This window comes from Engraulis encrasicolus, chromosome 14, assembly GCF_034702125.1.
Source record: "Engraulis encrasicolus isolate BLACKSEA-1 chromosome 14, IST_EnEncr_1.0, whole genome shotgun sequence".
Classification (NCBI taxonomy): domain Eukaryota; kingdom Metazoa; phylum Chordata; class Actinopteri; order Clupeiformes; family Engraulidae; genus Engraulis; species Engraulis encrasicolus.
Genome location: NC_085870.1, coordinates 53844876 through 53864620, shown reverse-complemented (window position 1 = coordinate 53864620; position 19745 = coordinate 53844876). Strand labels below are relative to the sequence as shown.

Here is a 19745-nt window from a genome sequence, read left to right as displayed (position 1 = left end):
GAGCTGTACCATCAGAGATGTGATATCTCACCAGCTTCCCACTATGAACTAAAAAAAATAGAAAAGAAAAAAAGAAGGGGGAAAAAATCTAAATGCAATGTTTTTTGTGGGGTTGGTGTGAATTATGAGGACAAATAAGTCAAATCATAGTTGAAGTAATGTCAAGGGAACAAATGGGAACTCTTGTGTATACTGCACGGGGTTTGTTTAGGTTTAGGTTGGAGTCCCATGGCCTGACAGGGCGTGACTCTGGCCTTTAACGGACAGATTAACAGACAGAGTACCAGAAGTAATTGGTTTCCAGAGAGTGTTCTTTTCCATCTGCCTGGCGAAAGGACAGCCACAAAAGCTTCACTCACACCTGTGCTTCCCGAAATGGAGCAGCCTTGCTCCGAAACAGAGGCTGAGCGTAACAGATAACATCCCAAAGAGAGAGGGGCCTCATCCATCAAATGGCTTTTCAAAGACAAACACAACTGAACCTGTGCCATCTATTCACATTTACTGAACTCACCACTGCGTACACCCTGAAGATACTCATTGTGCCCCGTTATAACGGCTGCTGATGTTTGCTGTGCGTCCAAAGTTTGAACAAAGCTACTTTGTTTTTTTTATCCTTCTTTGACACTTTTTGAAAGACCAGCAAGAGCAGACCTGTGTCATCTATTCTCATTTGCAGGATTTACAGGAGCAGTAACAATGTGAAATTCACTGAGACAGCAGACCACGGTAGATGTTTTGAAAGTGCCATGCAGGATTTTCCCCCTCTTTCTGTGGTATATTTTTTTTATCCAAAACTTAACACCAAGACAGGTTTGTAAACCAGGAAGGGGAAAAAACATCCTATATAAGTGCACAGTTTCACAGACGTGACAATGTATCAATGTCCTTTTTTCATCTCCTGAGAGGTAAAAGATCTGCAGATCCTTTTTTTATAATCTCTCTCTCTCTCTCTCTCTCTCTCTCTCTCTCTCTCTCTCTCTCTCTCTCTCTCTCTCTCTCTCTCCTCTCTCTCTCTCTCTCTCTCTCTCTCTCTCTCTCTCTCTCTCTCTCTCTCTCTCTCTCGTCAAGCTGCTTTTAAGTCAGACACAGCCTTCCTCTTCCCCCAGCTGTCAAACATGTGGTAGAAGCAAGCCTCATGGATATCCCCCTCCAACTGTAAGGATCTCACATCACTGTACTTCCTTTTCGACTAAAAGTCTGGCTGACAACTTTTTAAATTCTGAGCCTTTTAGAAAACATAGGCTATCCCCTCAAAGACATTTCTCACATTGGCAGGAGTAATTGTCTGTGCTCATGTAATGAAAGTGAGAGTTTTTTTTATGTGAGTTCAATACAAAAGCAGACATGAGAAATTGTTGCAGAGGAGATGCTTTCATCATCTTTGAATGTAATGTATTGTCAGGTAGTGCGGTGGGTGGTTGTAGACTCCTCTTTTCCATTTTTGGTGCTGTCTGTCTACAATGTTCCAATGCTTCACATTACTGACAGAAAGAAAACCAAAATATGGTATAGATGAATGAGCATGAAAAAGCACTACTGAAAGCCCGGAGTTTAAGTAACCAGTAAGTAAATAAAGGTCAAAAATATGATCTAGGTTGTTAGCAAAGGTAGGTTGTAGCAGCTGCACTAATGGTGTCACATGGTCACATGCACAGCAGTGACATGGTCAGTAAAAATGGAGCCCTAAGAAACAGACACATCACAAATATGAATACCTCATTGAATAGGTTTTGCTAAAAACTTTCTAAAAACTTTCCAACCATATCGGTATGTCCTCCCTTTGTATGTTTCCTATTGGCCTGCTCAGACATTGTAAAAACAGACATTTGTTGTTGTTGTAGGCCTACAAGCAGGTGTGACAATGTGGCAGCCAGACAGTGCACAACAATACAATATAGCATCATAGCAACCGGACCCCATTCCTTTTCTGGCAATCACATGAAACTTACATGTCATTTTCACAAATTGTACTTTTCACTGAAATTGAATTCATATTATTGCACAATTAAAAGTTTGTCAGAAAAAAAACGTTCTGTGAGAGTTGCCAGCAAATTACGCTTAATCGAGAGCACTATTATTCCAGTAATCAAATCCAAAAATCAAGCAAGTACTTAATTAACAGTTAGGCCTATTGTTGATGTGAAAATCCGTTTTAATTGAAATGGTAAAAATACTGATGTAATACCATCAGGAAAATGTATAATACCATTTGGGCAATCACACTGCATTTGCTGCATCTATTCAGCTAGCATACATTGGTGTCCCCTGTCATGCAGCGCCCATATAACTTTATTGTCAATAATGACTATATTTTACTCTTTCATTGCCATGTTGTTATGATGTAGTTAAGCGCTTTTAGTGAACATTGAAAGGGATTGCAGACAATCTCATCTGCATGAAAACGCTACGATATCAGTTGTACGTGGGACATGTTTCCTGTCTCCTACGACTTCAAGCTTCACTTGATTGAATGGCAATGCTCATGTTGCAGTTTCTTCTTGTCAGGACATCTACATCTAAATCTGGACATGTTGCTCATATTATGACGATGCTTATGCTTGACATACAAATGTCAACAATGACAACCAATTGGGCTGTTATACTGAGTGGCAGGTAAACACTTTACGCAACAGTAGTCCTCCCAACTTGTCAGCATCCTCCCTTGCCCTGCTGGAGGCTTAGTGAAATAGCAGGTGATTGAGCGATCATGCACGGCTTGTCAGGTTGTCACAGTGACAAGTCAGCCATGAAACCCGAAATTTGTGACTCAATTCTCATTGTTATACCTGCATTAGGAAATCACCACGGTTTCCATTTCCACAAAACCATTTTTAAGGTCAACCCCTCCTGCCTCAAGGGCTTTCCTTCATGGCTGTTGACACGCTTCGAAATGCTTGTTGGATGCAGCCCAGCCATGCCGAAAAACACAGGAGAAATAAAATCCTCTTCCCAAAAAACACAAGACAAGACAAACAGCAAAACATATCCCCCTGATCCCTTCTAGCTTGCCTCCAAACAACGCTGTGTCTGAGGCATCTGTATGGTGGGGAGTGTTTTGCCATGGGCTGTAGGTCATGGACCTTTGAACACTAATGCTGAATGACCTAATCCTAAGTATTGTGCTAGTGCCACAGGTGAAACTATTCAAAGGTGAAGAGCAGAGAGAGAGAGAGAACTAATGAGAAAGTTAGGCTACTGTTTCAATAGTTACTTGAAAGGAGTCTGTATTTCTTTGTATATTTTCCATGTAAGGTAAGGTAAGTTATAATACTCCACTGAAAGATGTCAGTAAGCACTCCATAATATTTTATTATATATATATATATATATATATATATATATATATATATATATATATATATATATATATATATATATATATATATATATATATATATATATTTCAAGACAGCCTTTATGAAGTGTTTATAATTTGTGGTTTTCAGTGTACCGCACTGTGCACTTTCAAGAAATTTCACTTCCCCACATATTAGCAAATGTAGTCAAATCAGCTGTACAAAAGTGATATTTGACAAACCCATACTCTAAATTCACATCATTTAACACACACACACAATCCCGTTGAGTGGTACATAAGATTAATTGGGTATTCTAAGGGCTCTGCATACTTCACGTGCGCACTTTGGCGCGTGTGGCGCGAGAACCATTAATGACGTCATCACTCGCGACAGACTATTCATACTTCAAAAGCGCTTTCGCTCGCATTGTCGGAAGTGCCCTCTGCTGTTCATGAGAGAAACGGCAGTATCTTTCGCAACTTGCAGCGTGAGTTCTACGGATGTATAAAATAGAAAGCCAAACACGGCTGCTGTAGGGCTACTGAACGTCTGACTTGTGACTTACCACATTGAAACATATATTTTTTTGTTGTAGCCTACATTGCCAGATCATTCCAAGACCATGTGAGAGCATTGTTCTGGCGGCACCATTTATAAATAGATCGCCGAACACAACGTGCTTCTGAACAAAGTAAACAATTGTTTCACTGAACAACATTTAAGAGAGAAGATAAAATAACTCTCTGGGACATTTTATTATCCTCAAAATGATACAGGATCCATTCTGTAGTAGCCTACAGTAGTTGTAGCCTCTCTTCGCAACTCCTGCTTTGTCTGCCTACCTGCGTGGTCGCTGGTGGCGCACGACAAGTTACAAAAAATGTGGGGTGCACGACGTCGCGACACGCCAGCTCGCGCCACGGCGTGTGACGTCATTTTGGGTCACGTGACGGCGCGAGTGAGGTCGCGAGTGAAGTATGAAGGAGGGTAGCGCCAGTCACGACAAGTATGAATCCCCCTTTAAGCCTCACACATCAATACTAATGGCCATCCTTTGGGTCCATCGGAGCCCTGTGTCTCCACCAGCAATCTGCGACCTATTAGGCCGATGATGCTTAATTAGCATAAAGGAATAGCCTGGACGCCACCCAAACAGACCAAAATTGGCTGCCTTCAAAATGGCCAAACAGAGTAAAGAAGGTCATTGAAGTTTGTAAAGGAGAAGAGCGCAAATGACTTTTATAACGTGATGATGTTCGTTTGTGGATGGTGGGGGGAAAAAATCATGCTTTCTCACAGGCAGCAGGCAGTCTCTCCGAGTGCTCAAGATCAATTAAGAAGCTAAACAAATATGTCTATTTTAATCGTAAGCAACGAATCGCTGGTGTTTACTTCAATGAGAGGGAACTGAGATCCAAATGAGATTTTGGACGATAGCTGATCTAAATGAGATCTGGGAAGATAGCAGTACTACTGCGGTCCAACCACTCAGCAAGGGACAGCTTGCCAAACAGCCATTTGACTTCTGTGGCGTCATAGGAGGCCCGCAATGGGCCAGATTAAACAGGCCCAGTGAAGTTTTGCTGCTAAACTGATGAAAATCAGTCTGTGTATGTTTTTTTGAGACACATATAGTTTCTGATTAAGATCACATTGTTCAGGTGATCCCTTGTGTTCCTACGTCTAATTACCAGAGCAAGAGACACCCCATGTCATGCATTCAGTTTTAATGTTGCTACTCTTTCTGTGTTTCCATATTTATGGCCCATACATAACCCATTTACCTGATGAAATTGGCCAGACGATTTGTATTCTTGTATGAAAGTGGGTCTCCATTTTCACAAGTGTTAGTGCTACATAATATATGTACGATGCACTGGTATGGTCTTCTTGGGCTTTTTGAATGGGGAAAGGAGTGCATTTAATCAGGCTGGCTCCAGTTTGGGGACAGAAAGCAGGACAAGGGGAGGGGGTCAGGATGGTGGGGTGGGGTAGCAGATGTCTGCTGTGGCCCTGTATCCACCACCGGCTCTTAATGAGGAGACATTCTGCTCCATGTTTGGCAGTTTGGGGTTAAACTCTAAGGATGCCTTCTCCTCCCCATCCAGCCCATCTTTTGACGCTATGCTTCTTAAAATGTGTTCTGTAATGAATTGGATGTTTGCCATGTTACACCGGATGAGCCAGCCAACTCCATTTCTCTCACTCTGCATTCCTCCCTTCTCTCTCTCTCTCTCTCTCTCTCTCTCTCTCTCTCTCTCTCTCTCTCTCTCTCTCTCTCTCTCTCTCTCTCTCTCTCTCTCTCTCTCTCTCTCTCTCCTGTGCAAGAACTGCCTCCAAACAACAGACATACAGAGAAGCAGTTACCCCATTTCCATTTATATCTGAAATTTGGACACTGAGAATGGTATCAGTGAGGATAGGAGATTTTGATAAAATGCAGCAATACCTGGCTGGGTACTGTAGAGTAATAGGGTGTTGTGGCCAGGTTTCACTTAGTCAAGTGTTTGGTTCGATGGCAGCTGACAAAAGAACTATAGAACAGGCTGTTCCAGTTTTCCTTAGAAACTGGAGTGGAAGCTATACTGTACCTTGTGGGAGAAATGTTCATTGTGTGCGTGCCCAAAAAAATCAAGGAACTTCTCAAAAAAGCTCAGTCGCTTTTGCATACAATTATGAAACTCAGAAAAATTACATCTTTCACACCTATTATAGACCCAACAACAATTAGCCTTCCATTGTCAGAGGGGTGCCAAAATTGCCTGTCTTACGCTCATAAACAATATGTGGTAATACTTGACGCCGGTGACCTACTAAGGGCATAACAGTGTCATAACAGCGTAGTCATGGACGTGTCAAACACAATGTCAATGTCATAAGTGACATTCGTTGATGTTAAAGTCGTTATGTCAATGTTAACAATGTCAACTTTTCATGACCATAAAACGTTTATGACATTGCCTTAATGTTTATGACTTGTCCTTGGCTGTGTCATGACACTGTTTTGACACTGTTATGACACCTGTCATGTCATGTGAATGACGCTGGTGTCAAGTAAAGTGGTACCAAGTATATCAAATTTGCGCCCCAACAGGAAGTAAATGTCACTTGCGGTACAAAACATGTTGATGCAGAATTTAGTTCAAGAGTGGTGGTAAAATCAATTTGTACACAAGCCAATGTCAGTCCTGTGTACTCTGTAGTTGAAGAAAGTTGTTTGCAATGCAGCTCAGAAGGACTGTTGGTAAACTGTAGCCCCCTGCACGGACTGCCATAATTTCATTTGAGGAGAGTGAGAAGGTGGACTTTTCAAACAGTCTACTTCCTCCATCAGTCCTAAACGGGTTTTTTTTGCAGTTCTAAATATCTTATTGACCTTCTGACTTCCCTGACTGCAGGGAAAAGGAGGTCATAAACACTGTCGTGTGAAGGCTGCTCCAAATTGTGTGTGGACCATTAGAGCCAAGTATAGCAAGTGAAGTCAAGAGGGCTTTGAACAGCATGAAAGTTGAGAAACAGGTCAGGGTTCAGCCCATCATTACTTAAGTTGTGTCAAGAGAATACACACACAGACACTATTTAGGTTCTGAGTCAAACTGCTGAGAATGACATATGGCAAAGTACCAGAATCAATCATGAAATAAAGTAAACTAGGCCTATGCAGTGGCCTCCGAGTGCTAAAGGTATATTCCCTAAATGCGATACTTATAGTCCCCCATCATTCCTACCACTCCCGTCCACCTATTTATAAGCTTGTATATTACATACAAAATATAAAAGAAATGTATTTAATATCTAGATCAGTGCCATGCATAGGCTTAAACCCAAACGACTGTTGTGGAAACAAAGCACACAAAAAATATGGGGCAAATCAATTCATCCAGTCAGAAGTTATGGGCAAAAAAAAAAATCAGCCATCTTGAATTCTACCATCTTGAAAGTGTTGGCCTCCAAAATCTAATCATTTCATGGACCTACCCTAGAACATTAACACACTGAATATGAGACAAATCCATCCACCCGGGCAGAAGTTATGATCCAAACAAAAGTTCGGCCATCTTGAATTCTACCATCTTGAACGTGTTGGCCTCCATAATTGAACCTACCCTATAGCATTAACACACCGAATCTGGGACAAATTCAACCATCCGTTTAAAAGTTATCGCACGATCTAAGGTGGCAGCGCACACAAAACAATTACATCCCCAACGCTCCCCGTTTCTGGGATATAATTAGCAACTGTATTAGACTGTATTAGACTGTATCATAATATGACCTAATCAACTTTTAAATTGTATGATGAATGAAATATCTGTTAGGAGAGAAAAAATAAAATGTAATAAAAAGTAGATGTATGTAGATGAATATCAAGGTTCATGGAGGTTTTTTCACTTGCTCAAATCTATTGTCTAAAAAACAAATGCTACACTGCCATACGTTTTTGACTAGGCTACACAGAATGCCAGGGGTTGTGAACCATCACAAAACCGAGTGTCCAACTGTACAGTAGTCAGTAACCTATAGCAACCTATATTGTTGCCTGGTAACGAGGCCTGAATCAGTGGGAAGGGAATCAGTGTCATTGATCTCAGTAGTGAACCCATAAGGAAAGCTGCAGCTGATGCCTCTTTTCATCTTTGCTGTGTTTTTTTTGGTTATGAATGGAGCAAAGGTGATGCTGAATCCATAAGAATCCATATGTTAATATAATTACAACAGTTCCCCACAGGATGTTTCTTTCATCAACTGCCTGAACATGTAGTAAATGCTGTAGCCAGGTATGACATCTGGTGTGTTGTGTACAAGTCTCTCGTCTTGTTAGTCTCCGTTCTCCTCAGAGATGCCTTCTTCAGGGCAACAAAATCCTACTAATAATCAGAAGTGAACTGCGGAGCAGAGCAACTCTGCCTCCTTCTCCCTCTCCCTTTCCCTCTCCCACCCAAACACACACACACACACGCACGCACGCACGCACGCGCACGCACACACACACACACACACACACACACACACACACGCACACACGCACACACATGCACGCACGATCGCACGCACATGCACGCATGCACACACGCACGCACACACACACATGCTCTCTCTCTCTCTCTCTCTCTCTCTCTCTCTCTCTCTCTCTCTCTCTCTCTCTCTCTCTCTCTCTCTCTCTCTCTCTCTCTCTCTCTCTCTCTCTCCAACCGTACATACACATGCCTGCACCCACTTACATATACAGTTTTTGAACACATACAGTATACCCACACACACACACACACACACAAACAGACACACACACACACACACACACACACACACACACACACACACACACACACACACACACACACACACACACACACACACACACACACACACACACACACACACACACACACACACACACACACACACACACACACACACACACACACAATGGCAGTATATACGCACGCACGCACACACCTATTCAGAGACACACCACAGGCCTACGTAGTCCTCCCTTGACATTCTTTCTCAGTTAGCCTCGGCTCCAAAGCCTCTTGAATATGAGTCATTTATGAAATGTCAGTTTGCTAAGGAGCCTCCGGCGACCAAAGGTCAGGAATTGTTGACGGGCCCTCGTTCAAAGGTACACCTCGCGCCGCAGCGCAGCGCCTCAGAGGCAGGGCACTAGGGTGTCACAGAGCCAAGGTCGTGCAAAATCAAAGGACAAGCTGGCGTCGTGAGGCCATTGCCTATACAGAAAGGGAGGAGGGCCAGGAAGGTTAGGCTACAGAAACGACAGAAAAACAGACACATAACAAAGCGTTCACTTGTCTGCCCGTCATCCAAGACGTATTCAGGCTATGGAACCATGAGGGATCGAAATTTGAGCCAGTGAGGTAAACATGGTTGCATATGAAAGTAAAATCAGTCTATTGTGGACACAATCATTTCAGTCATGAAATCACAAAAAACATAATCAAAAATGACAGAAACATAATCAAAGATAGCATGCATTCAAACACAACAGCAAGCCTTCTTTGATTGAATTAGCATACCGTAAAGCTCTGGACATGAAATTTGGCCAAGTTACATCTTATATCGGTCCTTGTTTAAAGTTTTGTTTATCACCCTAACTATCTGGGACATAAGGAAACGTTTCCAGCATCTGCAGAAGTGTTTGAATTGCATAGAGGTTGTCTGTACATCCCAGTCTGAGACACTGACAAAGAACCAAACTGCAGGCTGCCTGTGGAGAGGAGGGCCACGAGTGGTGAGTGGAGCGGCGACATCTCTCCAAATGACTGGTGATTGAGCGTGGCACGGCGGTGCTCAAAAGGCCCTGCACTGGAGCGCTCGCATCCCGCTGTCTCTCAGCCCTTCCCATATGGCTCCCCTTTAATTAGCATCTCTCGCGTCTATGCCGTAGTCTTGTCTTGGCCTTTTTTTCCTCTCCTTCTCTCTTTTTTTTCTTTTTGGTGGTTAAAAGCGTGGCCTAAAAGCTGTGGGAAAGTTTTGTGTTGTAAGCCTATCTAGTGAGACACCTGCTTGCATGGTAATGGAATGACGATTCTTCAGTTCCCCTTAACCCAAACTATTAGTTAAACAGTTAAAATTCAGTTGATCCGGGTGATTTTCGAATTTCTCATTGGACAAGAAGCATACACATCAATTGGGGTGGAAATAAACTGTATAAAATGGAAGACAATGGCAGACACACAATTTTCAATCATGTCAGAAATGCAACTTAGTTGTGTAGCCTACGCAGTTGTGCAAAAGACTGTAATGTTCTTTTTAATTGAAACTACTGTGGTGTAATGTAATGGTATAGGGTTAGGTTTGTGGGTAGTTATACATACAGTATGTTACATTAAGCACACTATAAATGGAAGTGGAGTGAAATAAGTAAAAAAAATAATCAGGAGAATTACTGTAAGGGTGTTATGATAGTCTGTCATTTTTCTCTGTAGGTAGTGATGGTGACCCTTTTTTTCCAAGATATTGCCACTGCTCTCCTGGGACATCATTACCTTACTATTTTTATGGTCTATTTTTAGTGCCAGAGCCCAAATAGCACACAGGCACGCAGAGACAGACAGGCATTGACAGATTCTGACACATATGCACCACTCCCCCTTGTGAAAATCTACACAGTTGCACACACATGCGCGCAGAGAAAGAGAGAGAGAGAGAGAGAGAGAGAGAGAGAGAGAGAGAGAGAGAGAGAGAGAGAGAGAGAGAGAGAGAGAGAGAGAGAGAGAGAGACCCTTATGTGTGAATGGGAAGTTAAAAAAATTGTAGCAGTGCTAAAAGGTTCTTTGTTAGTTTGAGACAGATGTAGAAGGCAAGTGTCTGTCTGCTGACACATCCCTTAGTCTCACACACATTAACTATTTAGCCAATCGGCCCTGCACAGGATAAACATTGGTATGCGTAGCAGCAGCAGCACAAGTGCAGCAGAAAGCACAATTACAGGATCTAGCGGTGCAGCACGGCAACAAATCGGCGTTGCAGGGCAACAACAAGTGAAACAGGAATTCACCATGAAGACGAGATGTCACCCCCCCCCCAAAACAAATTTGTTGAGGAAGCAGAACAGGCTAGTCTGAGCAAGAACCGTACAGATCAAATTCAACCCTGTGGATATTGAATCAAGCAATCTGACAATCTTGGCTGAAATACCTGATGAAAGGGAAGGTAAGCCTAATCCCCCTAGCTTGTTGAATCAAACCCAAGAGTGTCAAATTTTGAAGACCTGGCCTGAGTGTGCTGCTGGATATTACCTGGGATTGTTTGAAAGAGGTCAAGCCATAAACGAAATGGCTTGACCTTTCTGAAACACCAACAACACACCTTAACCTTTACTGTAGCTGATGTTAAGTGATTTTTCTCAAGCCAAGTGTCCTGTAGAAATACGGTACTTCATAGACATTTGAAGATAATATATTTTATAATGTCAGCGACTAGTTTGCCTAAATGCAATATCTCATGAAGTCACAGTTGACTGGGGAATGATCAAAGTATTTCTAAGGTGTGGATGTGTTCCATGAGTTATAACTTTCAATACACTGTTGTTCGCTATCATTATATCACAACGGAGTTTGAAATGTATTTAATTAACAAAGGGACAGCATATATTAATAACATATGCAAATGCATATGCATAAACAAATGCAAAATATACAAGATTTTAGCCTAAGGCTAATTTCCATCTTTTGGATGCTGAAGCTACCACTTCATCATATAAGCTACCACGTATCTATAAAGCTATAAAATTGTGTCATGAAGGCATTGAATAATAACATTCCTGTAAATAACATTCCTCACATCCCTGTGAAAGAGTTTTCCTACATCCTCCTGATGCTGTAACATCAGAATGCTCAGAGGCGATTCATTTTCACTGCACACAAACACCTGATAGTGTGTAGGTGAAAAGCAAGCCACACCTGACAAGTTTTCTCAATTTTGGCATATGATATCTCTATGAAATAAATGACCGGTAAAAATGCAGTGGGAAGGAATTAACTGCCGTTTGATTAGCTGTGACTTTCAGGAGTCTCATGCAGTTGAAAAAGCAATGTGCTGGATCTCTGCAAATAATTCAAAATCTCTTGCAACTTTTGTCCTTAGCTGACAGATGCAGCTAGTGACAGGCAGTGAGGGTGTACTAAGGGAGAAAGAGTGTGACGGTTCCGTGTAGTAATTTTGCAGATAAAGTAGACTTACAGCTATTCAGGCAGTCAAAAAATGCACATGTTGACGTCCTTGAAATGAGCTTCTGTATCTGACTTTTATGTTAACCATCAGTTTTCATGGATCTGTGGATTTCAATGGTTTCATACGGTACTGTATGCAGTACATTAAACAAAGAAAAAAAAAAACAAAGTGGGTACTGCTGGAGTTATTTTGTCCTCTGTCTGTCCTCTGTACCGGGTCTGAATGTAATGTTTTAGTTTCTTTAAGGCCTTGCTTGTCTGCGTATCTCCTCTGATGGCAGATCAGCAGTAGGAGTCCTGCTGGCCTGGCTGCCCGAGTGAGACGGACGAGTCAGACTGGCTGTTTCTCAACTCATCATCAGTCTTTGCTGAGATGCATCTCTGATGAAGCCAGGGAGCACTCATCTCGGTGGGGCTGCACACACCCTGATGCTGAGAGCCGTCCTTACGGAAGGACACGTCAGCTCCGGATTTGTGTTTGACCCACATACACTACTGTAGTGAGAAAAGTTTTAAAGGCAGCTGGTGAAACTCGAGAGGTCAAACCATGACCAAATACAGTAGCTTAGTTTAGTTTAGTTTAGTTTATTTAGTTTAGTTCAACAGGGACCATGCACAATACACATTGATTACAGAAGTAAAAAGATGGCTTGTGCCAGATTATAGCTATATAGCTAATTTCCATCTGCAGTCCCTGGACAGGTAAAACAAATATTAAGATACATTAACATAAACAGGATATAAATAAGTAAGCACATCCATAGGCCATGGGTCAAACACACACACACACACACACACACACACACACACACACACACACACACACACACACACACACACACACACACACACACACACACACACACACACACACACACACACACTAAAATGTCATACAGTGTGAGTCATATTTTTAAAAACATATGATTAATGTTGACAAGACTGGTTGGTTAATATCCATTTTTTCACACCCCTTGAGAAGGCCTGATAATCAGTAATACTTTTTAGGTTACTGGGTAGACTATTCCATGTTTTGGTTGCCCTGAAGGAGAAGGCTGACTGAGCAAAAGCAGTTCGTCGGATTGGGAGACTACAATCACCCCTAATGGTGGATCTACGCTGAAGCCGTACCGTAATCTTGATTTACATGTATTACATTACACTAAGCTGACGGCGCTTTTGTCCAAAGGGACTTAGTTATTTTATAGTGTATTGGTTACAGTCCCTGGAGCAATGTGGGGTTAGGTGCCTTGCTCAAGGGCTCTTCAACCATGGATGGTGGTGTAGGCAGGGGTAAGGTTTGTATTAAAACCTGCAACCCTTTGATCTTAAGACCACCTCCCTAACCATTAGTTCATCGTAGCTGCCCCAATATACCCAGTAAAACTCCACACATACATCCACATTGTCTATGTCTTACATCTGTAGGTACATGGGAGAATTAATGAATAGGCCTAACAGGCCCAGGGCCAGGGGCCCACAGGTCATGAGGCTCCAAGACCAACTGAACCCCCCACCCCCGTTACCCAAAGGGCCTCATATAGCAGGTAGCTACATGTAGGCCTACATACACTGGCTGTATTTGATTGCAGAAACAGAGTTGTATTTTCACCTCCAACAGATCTTGTGGGCAATCCCAGGTGGATGTTGACTACAAAAGAACAATAACCTAACAAAAGGTTATTTAACCCCTTAGCGTAGACCATATATATTATGACCTTATTGTCACCAAAATTGTAATGGCTGTGTCTTAATCTCTTGCTTAAGGCTCTCTGTACTGTCATAGCAACGTTGTTATGATGTAGCTGAGTATTTCAGCAAAAGTAGGCCCACCGGCGACCCCATCTGCAAGAGGCTACGCGAGGACCACGTGTTACAAAAGATTACAAAAATAATATGCAGATTTTCATTTGTGTTGAAATAAACCTGTGGTGCGAGACTGCTTCTGCACTGCTTAATGCCCTGGATACCATGTGGGAGCTCTATTTGTGTGTACACTCGCTCCAGAAGGTAGGGCAGGCTGCAAGAGGTCCCTTCTCTGGGAAGGCAGTACCAACAACCAACACCTGGTCATGTAAAAGTAATTAACGGGTGTCCTTTGATTCATGTCCCCCTGGTCACCACAGATGTCACAGTGCCTGGATAGAGCCACGACCTTTGAAATGTAGGATTGGACTAACTGTTGAATGACATTGAGGAAGTTTGTGAAACTTCAAGGATGCATTGTTCAAAACAATATAAACTGCGGGCCACGGTGTTCATGGTAATGAATGGTAAAAACATGAATGGTAAAAATGTAAATTCAAACAACGAGTGGGCGATAAGTTACATTTTCTTCATGTTGTATAATGCTGTGTTATTTCTAATGACACAAATAGGCAATACATACCAACTGATGGACATGAGGGGAAAACCCATTAATAGCTATCAAAACACAATGAACATGATAACATTGCAATGTTAAAGGTACACTTACACTGCATAAGGTCAGTGATATGCTTGCTGCAGGACATGTGTGTGCAGGCACATTTTGTGCACGAATGCATGCCATGCAAATTTTATGTCATTTTTGTGCGCAGAGGACCTCTCACACAATGTTTTTTTTTCTAATATCCTAACCCTTGCTCCCTTGTCTGCTTGGTGCCACGTGATGAGGTCACTGCTGTGAAATTTATTTCAGGCCGTACCGTGGCCTAACTGTAGGGCACTAGCTTACTATGCTGGCGACCTGGGTTCGATTCCAGCCTGGGTCATTTACCAGTCCTTCCCTGTCTCTCTCTCTGCACGCGTTTCCTGTCCCTCTGTCACTATCCTGTCTCAAATAAAGCTCAAAAGCCCAAAAAGAGAAAAAAAGAAATGTATTTCAGTATCTCGGAAAAGTGCAATTTGAATGTAATTTTCTCATTTGCAATCAGAATGGTGAATGAAATAGTGCCCCAAAAGTTGTTGTGGCTAGGGTGACAGCGGGGAAACATTACTGTTTTCTCCACAGAGGTAGGGCGTCAGCGAAAAGTGAGGTCACCATCACAGGTCGAGGACGGGAGTGCGCATTTCAGAAAGAAAAGATAGGTAGACGCGTGTGTGTGGTGCAATACTGACAAAACCGCTAGGGGCGATCTTCCAAATTGTTGAGTTATTGTTGAATTCGCGGTAGAGTCAAAAAATAGTGGAAATAATAATGAGAGCCCCGTTGGCTATCCCCCCCTAGACCGATACCTCCAGTATCGTGTGAAGTGCTCTGTTTGTCCTGAAGCAAGTAGGGCCTACGTGCACTCGGTCGCACACGGTTGCACGCTCAATTTAAAGCACACAGAAAGCATATCCCCGACCTAACAGTCTTCTGTGAGAATGAAGTGGGTCAGGGGTACAAGTGGTTAAAGATATAGATTACCTCATTACCTATTGGCAGTTCAATTATGTCTATTCCTTTTACAACTGATGTCTTCCATGCACCTTTCCCCCTGTCATTTCTTTAACATGTTTTGAAGAGTTCTTTCGGTTATTGTTGCCATTATTAGCAGCAAACGTGTTGTGATATAATCAGAATTGTGTCGAGTGTATTTGCTGCCAAGTTTAATTACGACTCATAATCACAAATCTCGCTATCTCTGTGCTCTGGCCATTTCCACAAACTAATTTCATTTCATCTGATTATGTTAAATCCCCATAGTTTATCAAAGCCTGTTATATGACATGATTGATTTACATCTGAAGACAATTTGCAAGTAATCGCCATCAATTTATGGTGCTATCTTGACAGCCTGATACAATAAAACAGCAAAGACTGCAGTTTTGGCTTGCAATGTCTGATTTGAACTCTGACAACATGTTTTCTTAAGATGTCTTCATGTTGTGTAATCACAATTTCGATATTTGGCTATATTCTTCAACATACCATCATCTATAATTACAAACATTTATTCTGATGTCTTACCATTAAAAACAGATTTTAGCATTTGAAATGTTTACTCTCTGCAGCTGACACTCAAGAAGGATGAAGGCATGGGCAGTGAATTATTGTTGGGATTAAGCAATTGTCCATAATAATTTGAATGCCTGTTGGTCCATTTTAATGTTCATTTTCAATTTCTGTAGTCCCTAATACGGAATTCATTTATGTAAGTCCCTCCGAGTCGCACATTCCATATTACCATATTTTAAATCACATTTGCTGTGGTACCCGCCGATTGTGCCTTGTCCCCTGTTGGGCAATTACAAGTGCCAAATACAAATGGCTTCTCTACAGGCACATCTAAGCCTCTCCATTTTAAGGAAGAGACTTGGGAAGAGGGCAGACTACTCACACTGCGGCTACTCTGCTGGGGGAGCCGCAACAAAGCAGGCCATATTTGCTGATAAATTTAACCTTTCCGAAGGTTTAGTAGATTGATTAAAAACACTGCAATTCTTTTTTTGCTACAGATTTTATCCATGTTCCACACCATTAATATTTTTTCTCCAGCAGAGTGGAATGTTTCTAACTTCATGACATCACATCCTTGTCTTCTTCTTATCTGTTTTGTTTACAGGGAGTGTGTGCATCTCACAGTCTGTGAAAATTCAGAGAGAGCCAAGGCCAGGAGAATTCGTCAAGATCATCCAACGCCTCTCAGACAACCCCAATGCAAGAGTAGTGATTCTCTTTGCCAACGAGGATGACATTAGGTAAGAGAATGCACAAAAGGGTGTGTCTGTCTGTCTGTCTGTCTGTCTGTCTGTCTGTCTGTATCTCTCTCTCTCTCTCTCTCTCTCTCTCTCTCTCTCTCTCTCTCTCTCTCTCTCTCTCTCTCTCTCTCTCTCTCTCTCTCTCTCTCTCTCTCTCTCTCTCTCTCTCTCTCTCTCTCTGTGTGTGTGTGTGTGTGTGTGTGTGTGTGTGTGTGTGTGTGTGTGTGTGTGTGTGTGTGTGTGTGTGTGTGTGTGTGTGTGTGTGTGTGTGTGTGTGTGTGTGTGTGTGTGTGTGTGTGTGTGTGTGTGTGTGCTGTGAAGTTTGGATAACATTCCCATTGATCTGTCAGACATAGATGGACGTTTCCACTCCCTCATCTTACACACTGAGTATTATTTACTAAGCTCTCACATTTACGCCAAAAGCACTGTTTCTCTGATTGATTTGAAATAATTCGTAAGTGGGTCAGCTTTGTTTTTGAGTAAAAGGAAAGGTTCAGGTTGCAGACTACCATTAAAACTGCACGAGACCAAGGAACTTCAGTTCAAACCACCGAGAATGACAAGCCTAATTGGACGTTCTTAGAATAGGTACTTTGGAAACGTAGACTATTTTTAAAAAAAACTGTATGGATGCTTAACATTTAACATCAAACACTGTTCTGGCAGTTAGACACTCACTCTATAGTACTCTTCACCAGTGGCATGTCATGGGGCAAAGGGGCAGGTGCTTTAGCACCACCATGTCCCTATCTGTACACACCACTGTAAAATGTTTGCAGATTAATGGAAAAGTATTGTTTATGGGTGGTTGACGTTTAAGGGCGTTACACAATTGAAAAAAAAAAGTTATTTGAATTCCTGAAAAAATGATGGAAAAAAATGGGAAAAAATAGAAAAAAATAAAGCACTTAGTGGTCCATGGAATTTTTGAGAAAATGTGTCCTGCATCAACACATTGCATGTCACATCACAGGGAATTCACTGCATTATGGCCATTTTAATTCTTTTGTATACATGACCGACATCTGAGCTCATGCTAACTTGATAATGATATTGTGTTTAATCTTAATATGTGTTTTCATTTATAAAAAAAAACTTGGTAACACTTTCTATGAAGCCCATATCTATAGCGCATTATGAGCGCATTTATAACAAATTATAATGCACATTATAATTACTTACAAAGTATTACGACTACACCGATGATGTTTCATGATGCTTTATGTTAACAGTAATGCATAACCATGGATGTAGCTTATAATACTTTATAAATCCAAGGGTATTATGAGTGCTCATGACAGGATATAAACTGTAGGCTCCCTGATGGGGCTAACAGTACATTATGATGCATTATAGATATGCATTATACAGTGCATTATAGATGCATCCATATGAACTTCACTTTACTTAGAGCACACATTGACGACTTGTGATCTCACATGAAACATTATAGCATCATATGAGCCCTTATGACAGTTTATCATCCAGGTCTGTGCATAGAGGGTTTTAGGTACTCATAATGTACTATAAGCCCCATCAGGCAGCCTGTAGTTTATAGCCAGTCATGAGCACTCATGACATCCTTGGATTTATAAAGCATTATAAGCTAGATTCATAGTTATTCATAACTGTTAATATAAAGCATCATGAAGCATTATGAGTGTAGTCATAATACATTGTAAGTAATTATAATGTGCGTTATAATTTGTTATGAATGCGCTTATAATGTTGGCTTTAAGTAAAGTGTTACCAAAAACTTTTTTCCCCTCTATAAGAGCAGTCACACCACAGGACACCATAAAATGAACCTAAGCATTGAGTGACAGAAACATTGCAATATGAAGACAGTCACCTTATAGTCACCTTAAAGGGACACTGTGTGAGATTTTTAGTTGTTTAGTTGTTGTAGTTGGTCTTGCAGCTGCCCGTTCACAAACATTGACATACATGTCACCCCACAGGACGCAATTTGTGTTACGAAATTGAACTTGTAGTTAATATTACTGCCTTGAGTTTTTTTCACATTCACATATCTTAATATAAAGTTAATATTTATGCAATCATGCCAAATGCTTCATACATTATTCAAAATGTTGTTGGTTAATTTATATATATATTATATTCCAGGTTTCATTAATGTTACAGTCACACCGCAGGATATTTGACATATTAACCTTTACATAAATCTTAACAAAAATGTTTAAGACTAATATGAAACGTAATGTACCTCATCTTCTTTCATTGCCATTTGTTTTTAAGAGGAAAATAACAGTTTTGTAGGTTTTTAACCGATGTTACGAAAAAACAAGGCATCATGTCAACCACCCTGATACAATAGCTGTTTCTCTGAATCTGCTGTATTCAGATGGTCTTGGGTTTAGAATGATATTCTGTTTCGTCACACTGGGAGTAAGTGCTTCTTTGATAGTTACTGTGTAATACTACAGATGGAGCGAAAACTGATTTAGTTTGATGCTATTCGGGTAGGCCTATTGTTCATAAAGCCCTTAAAAGAATAAAATACAGCTTATCATATGAACTCCAGTCCTGTCAGCCATTAAAGTGCTCTCACAATTTCAGAAGGCAGTTTGAGATGGACAGACTGCATATCAACATCTGGGGTGGAGACTGACTTTGACAAATGGTCTCCTTTAACTGCCACTTTGAAAGGATCTAGTGCACATTAAAGTGCGGATGGCTCAAAAATGAGAGGCTCTGATGACATTTAACAGAAATATGGGGGGCTGGCCTGCTGACGATGCACTTTTTGCCAAATGGCAGCCCTATTGTCTATCTCGTAATTTGTCATTTTGTATGCAACCTGCTCAAATCGTGCTGCTGAAAAAGCCATAGATTACAATGGAAGGATGTTTATGGGCATTCATTTCACAATAAAAGCAGCAGGCATGTCGATTTGATTCACAGTCTCAGGAAAACCTGTCTGAACTCAACACTTTTCTATTTCTTTCTCTGTCTCTGTCTCTCTCTCTCTGTCTCTGGTCAACTCTCTGGAGCTAATCAAAGAGAACTAAAATTTGAAACTTGGAGCAAAAAAGGATCCTTGGGGTATTTCGGTCTAGCA

At 41.4% G+C, this 19745-nt stretch overlaps 1 protein-coding gene across 1 annotated transcript in view; it reads left to right on the top strand.

Moving 5' to 3' along the window:
* Positions 1 to 19745, top strand: part of LOC134462899 (metabotropic glutamate receptor 4-like) — a 190156-nt gene that overhangs the window by 97629 nt on the left and 72782 nt on the right. The window contains exon 3 of the mRNA XM_063216151.1: positions 16525 to 16660. Coding sequence (XP_063072221.1) covers positions 16525 to 16660 — 136 coding nt within the window. The remainder of the gene's footprint in view (positions 1 to 16524; positions 16661 to 19745) is intronic.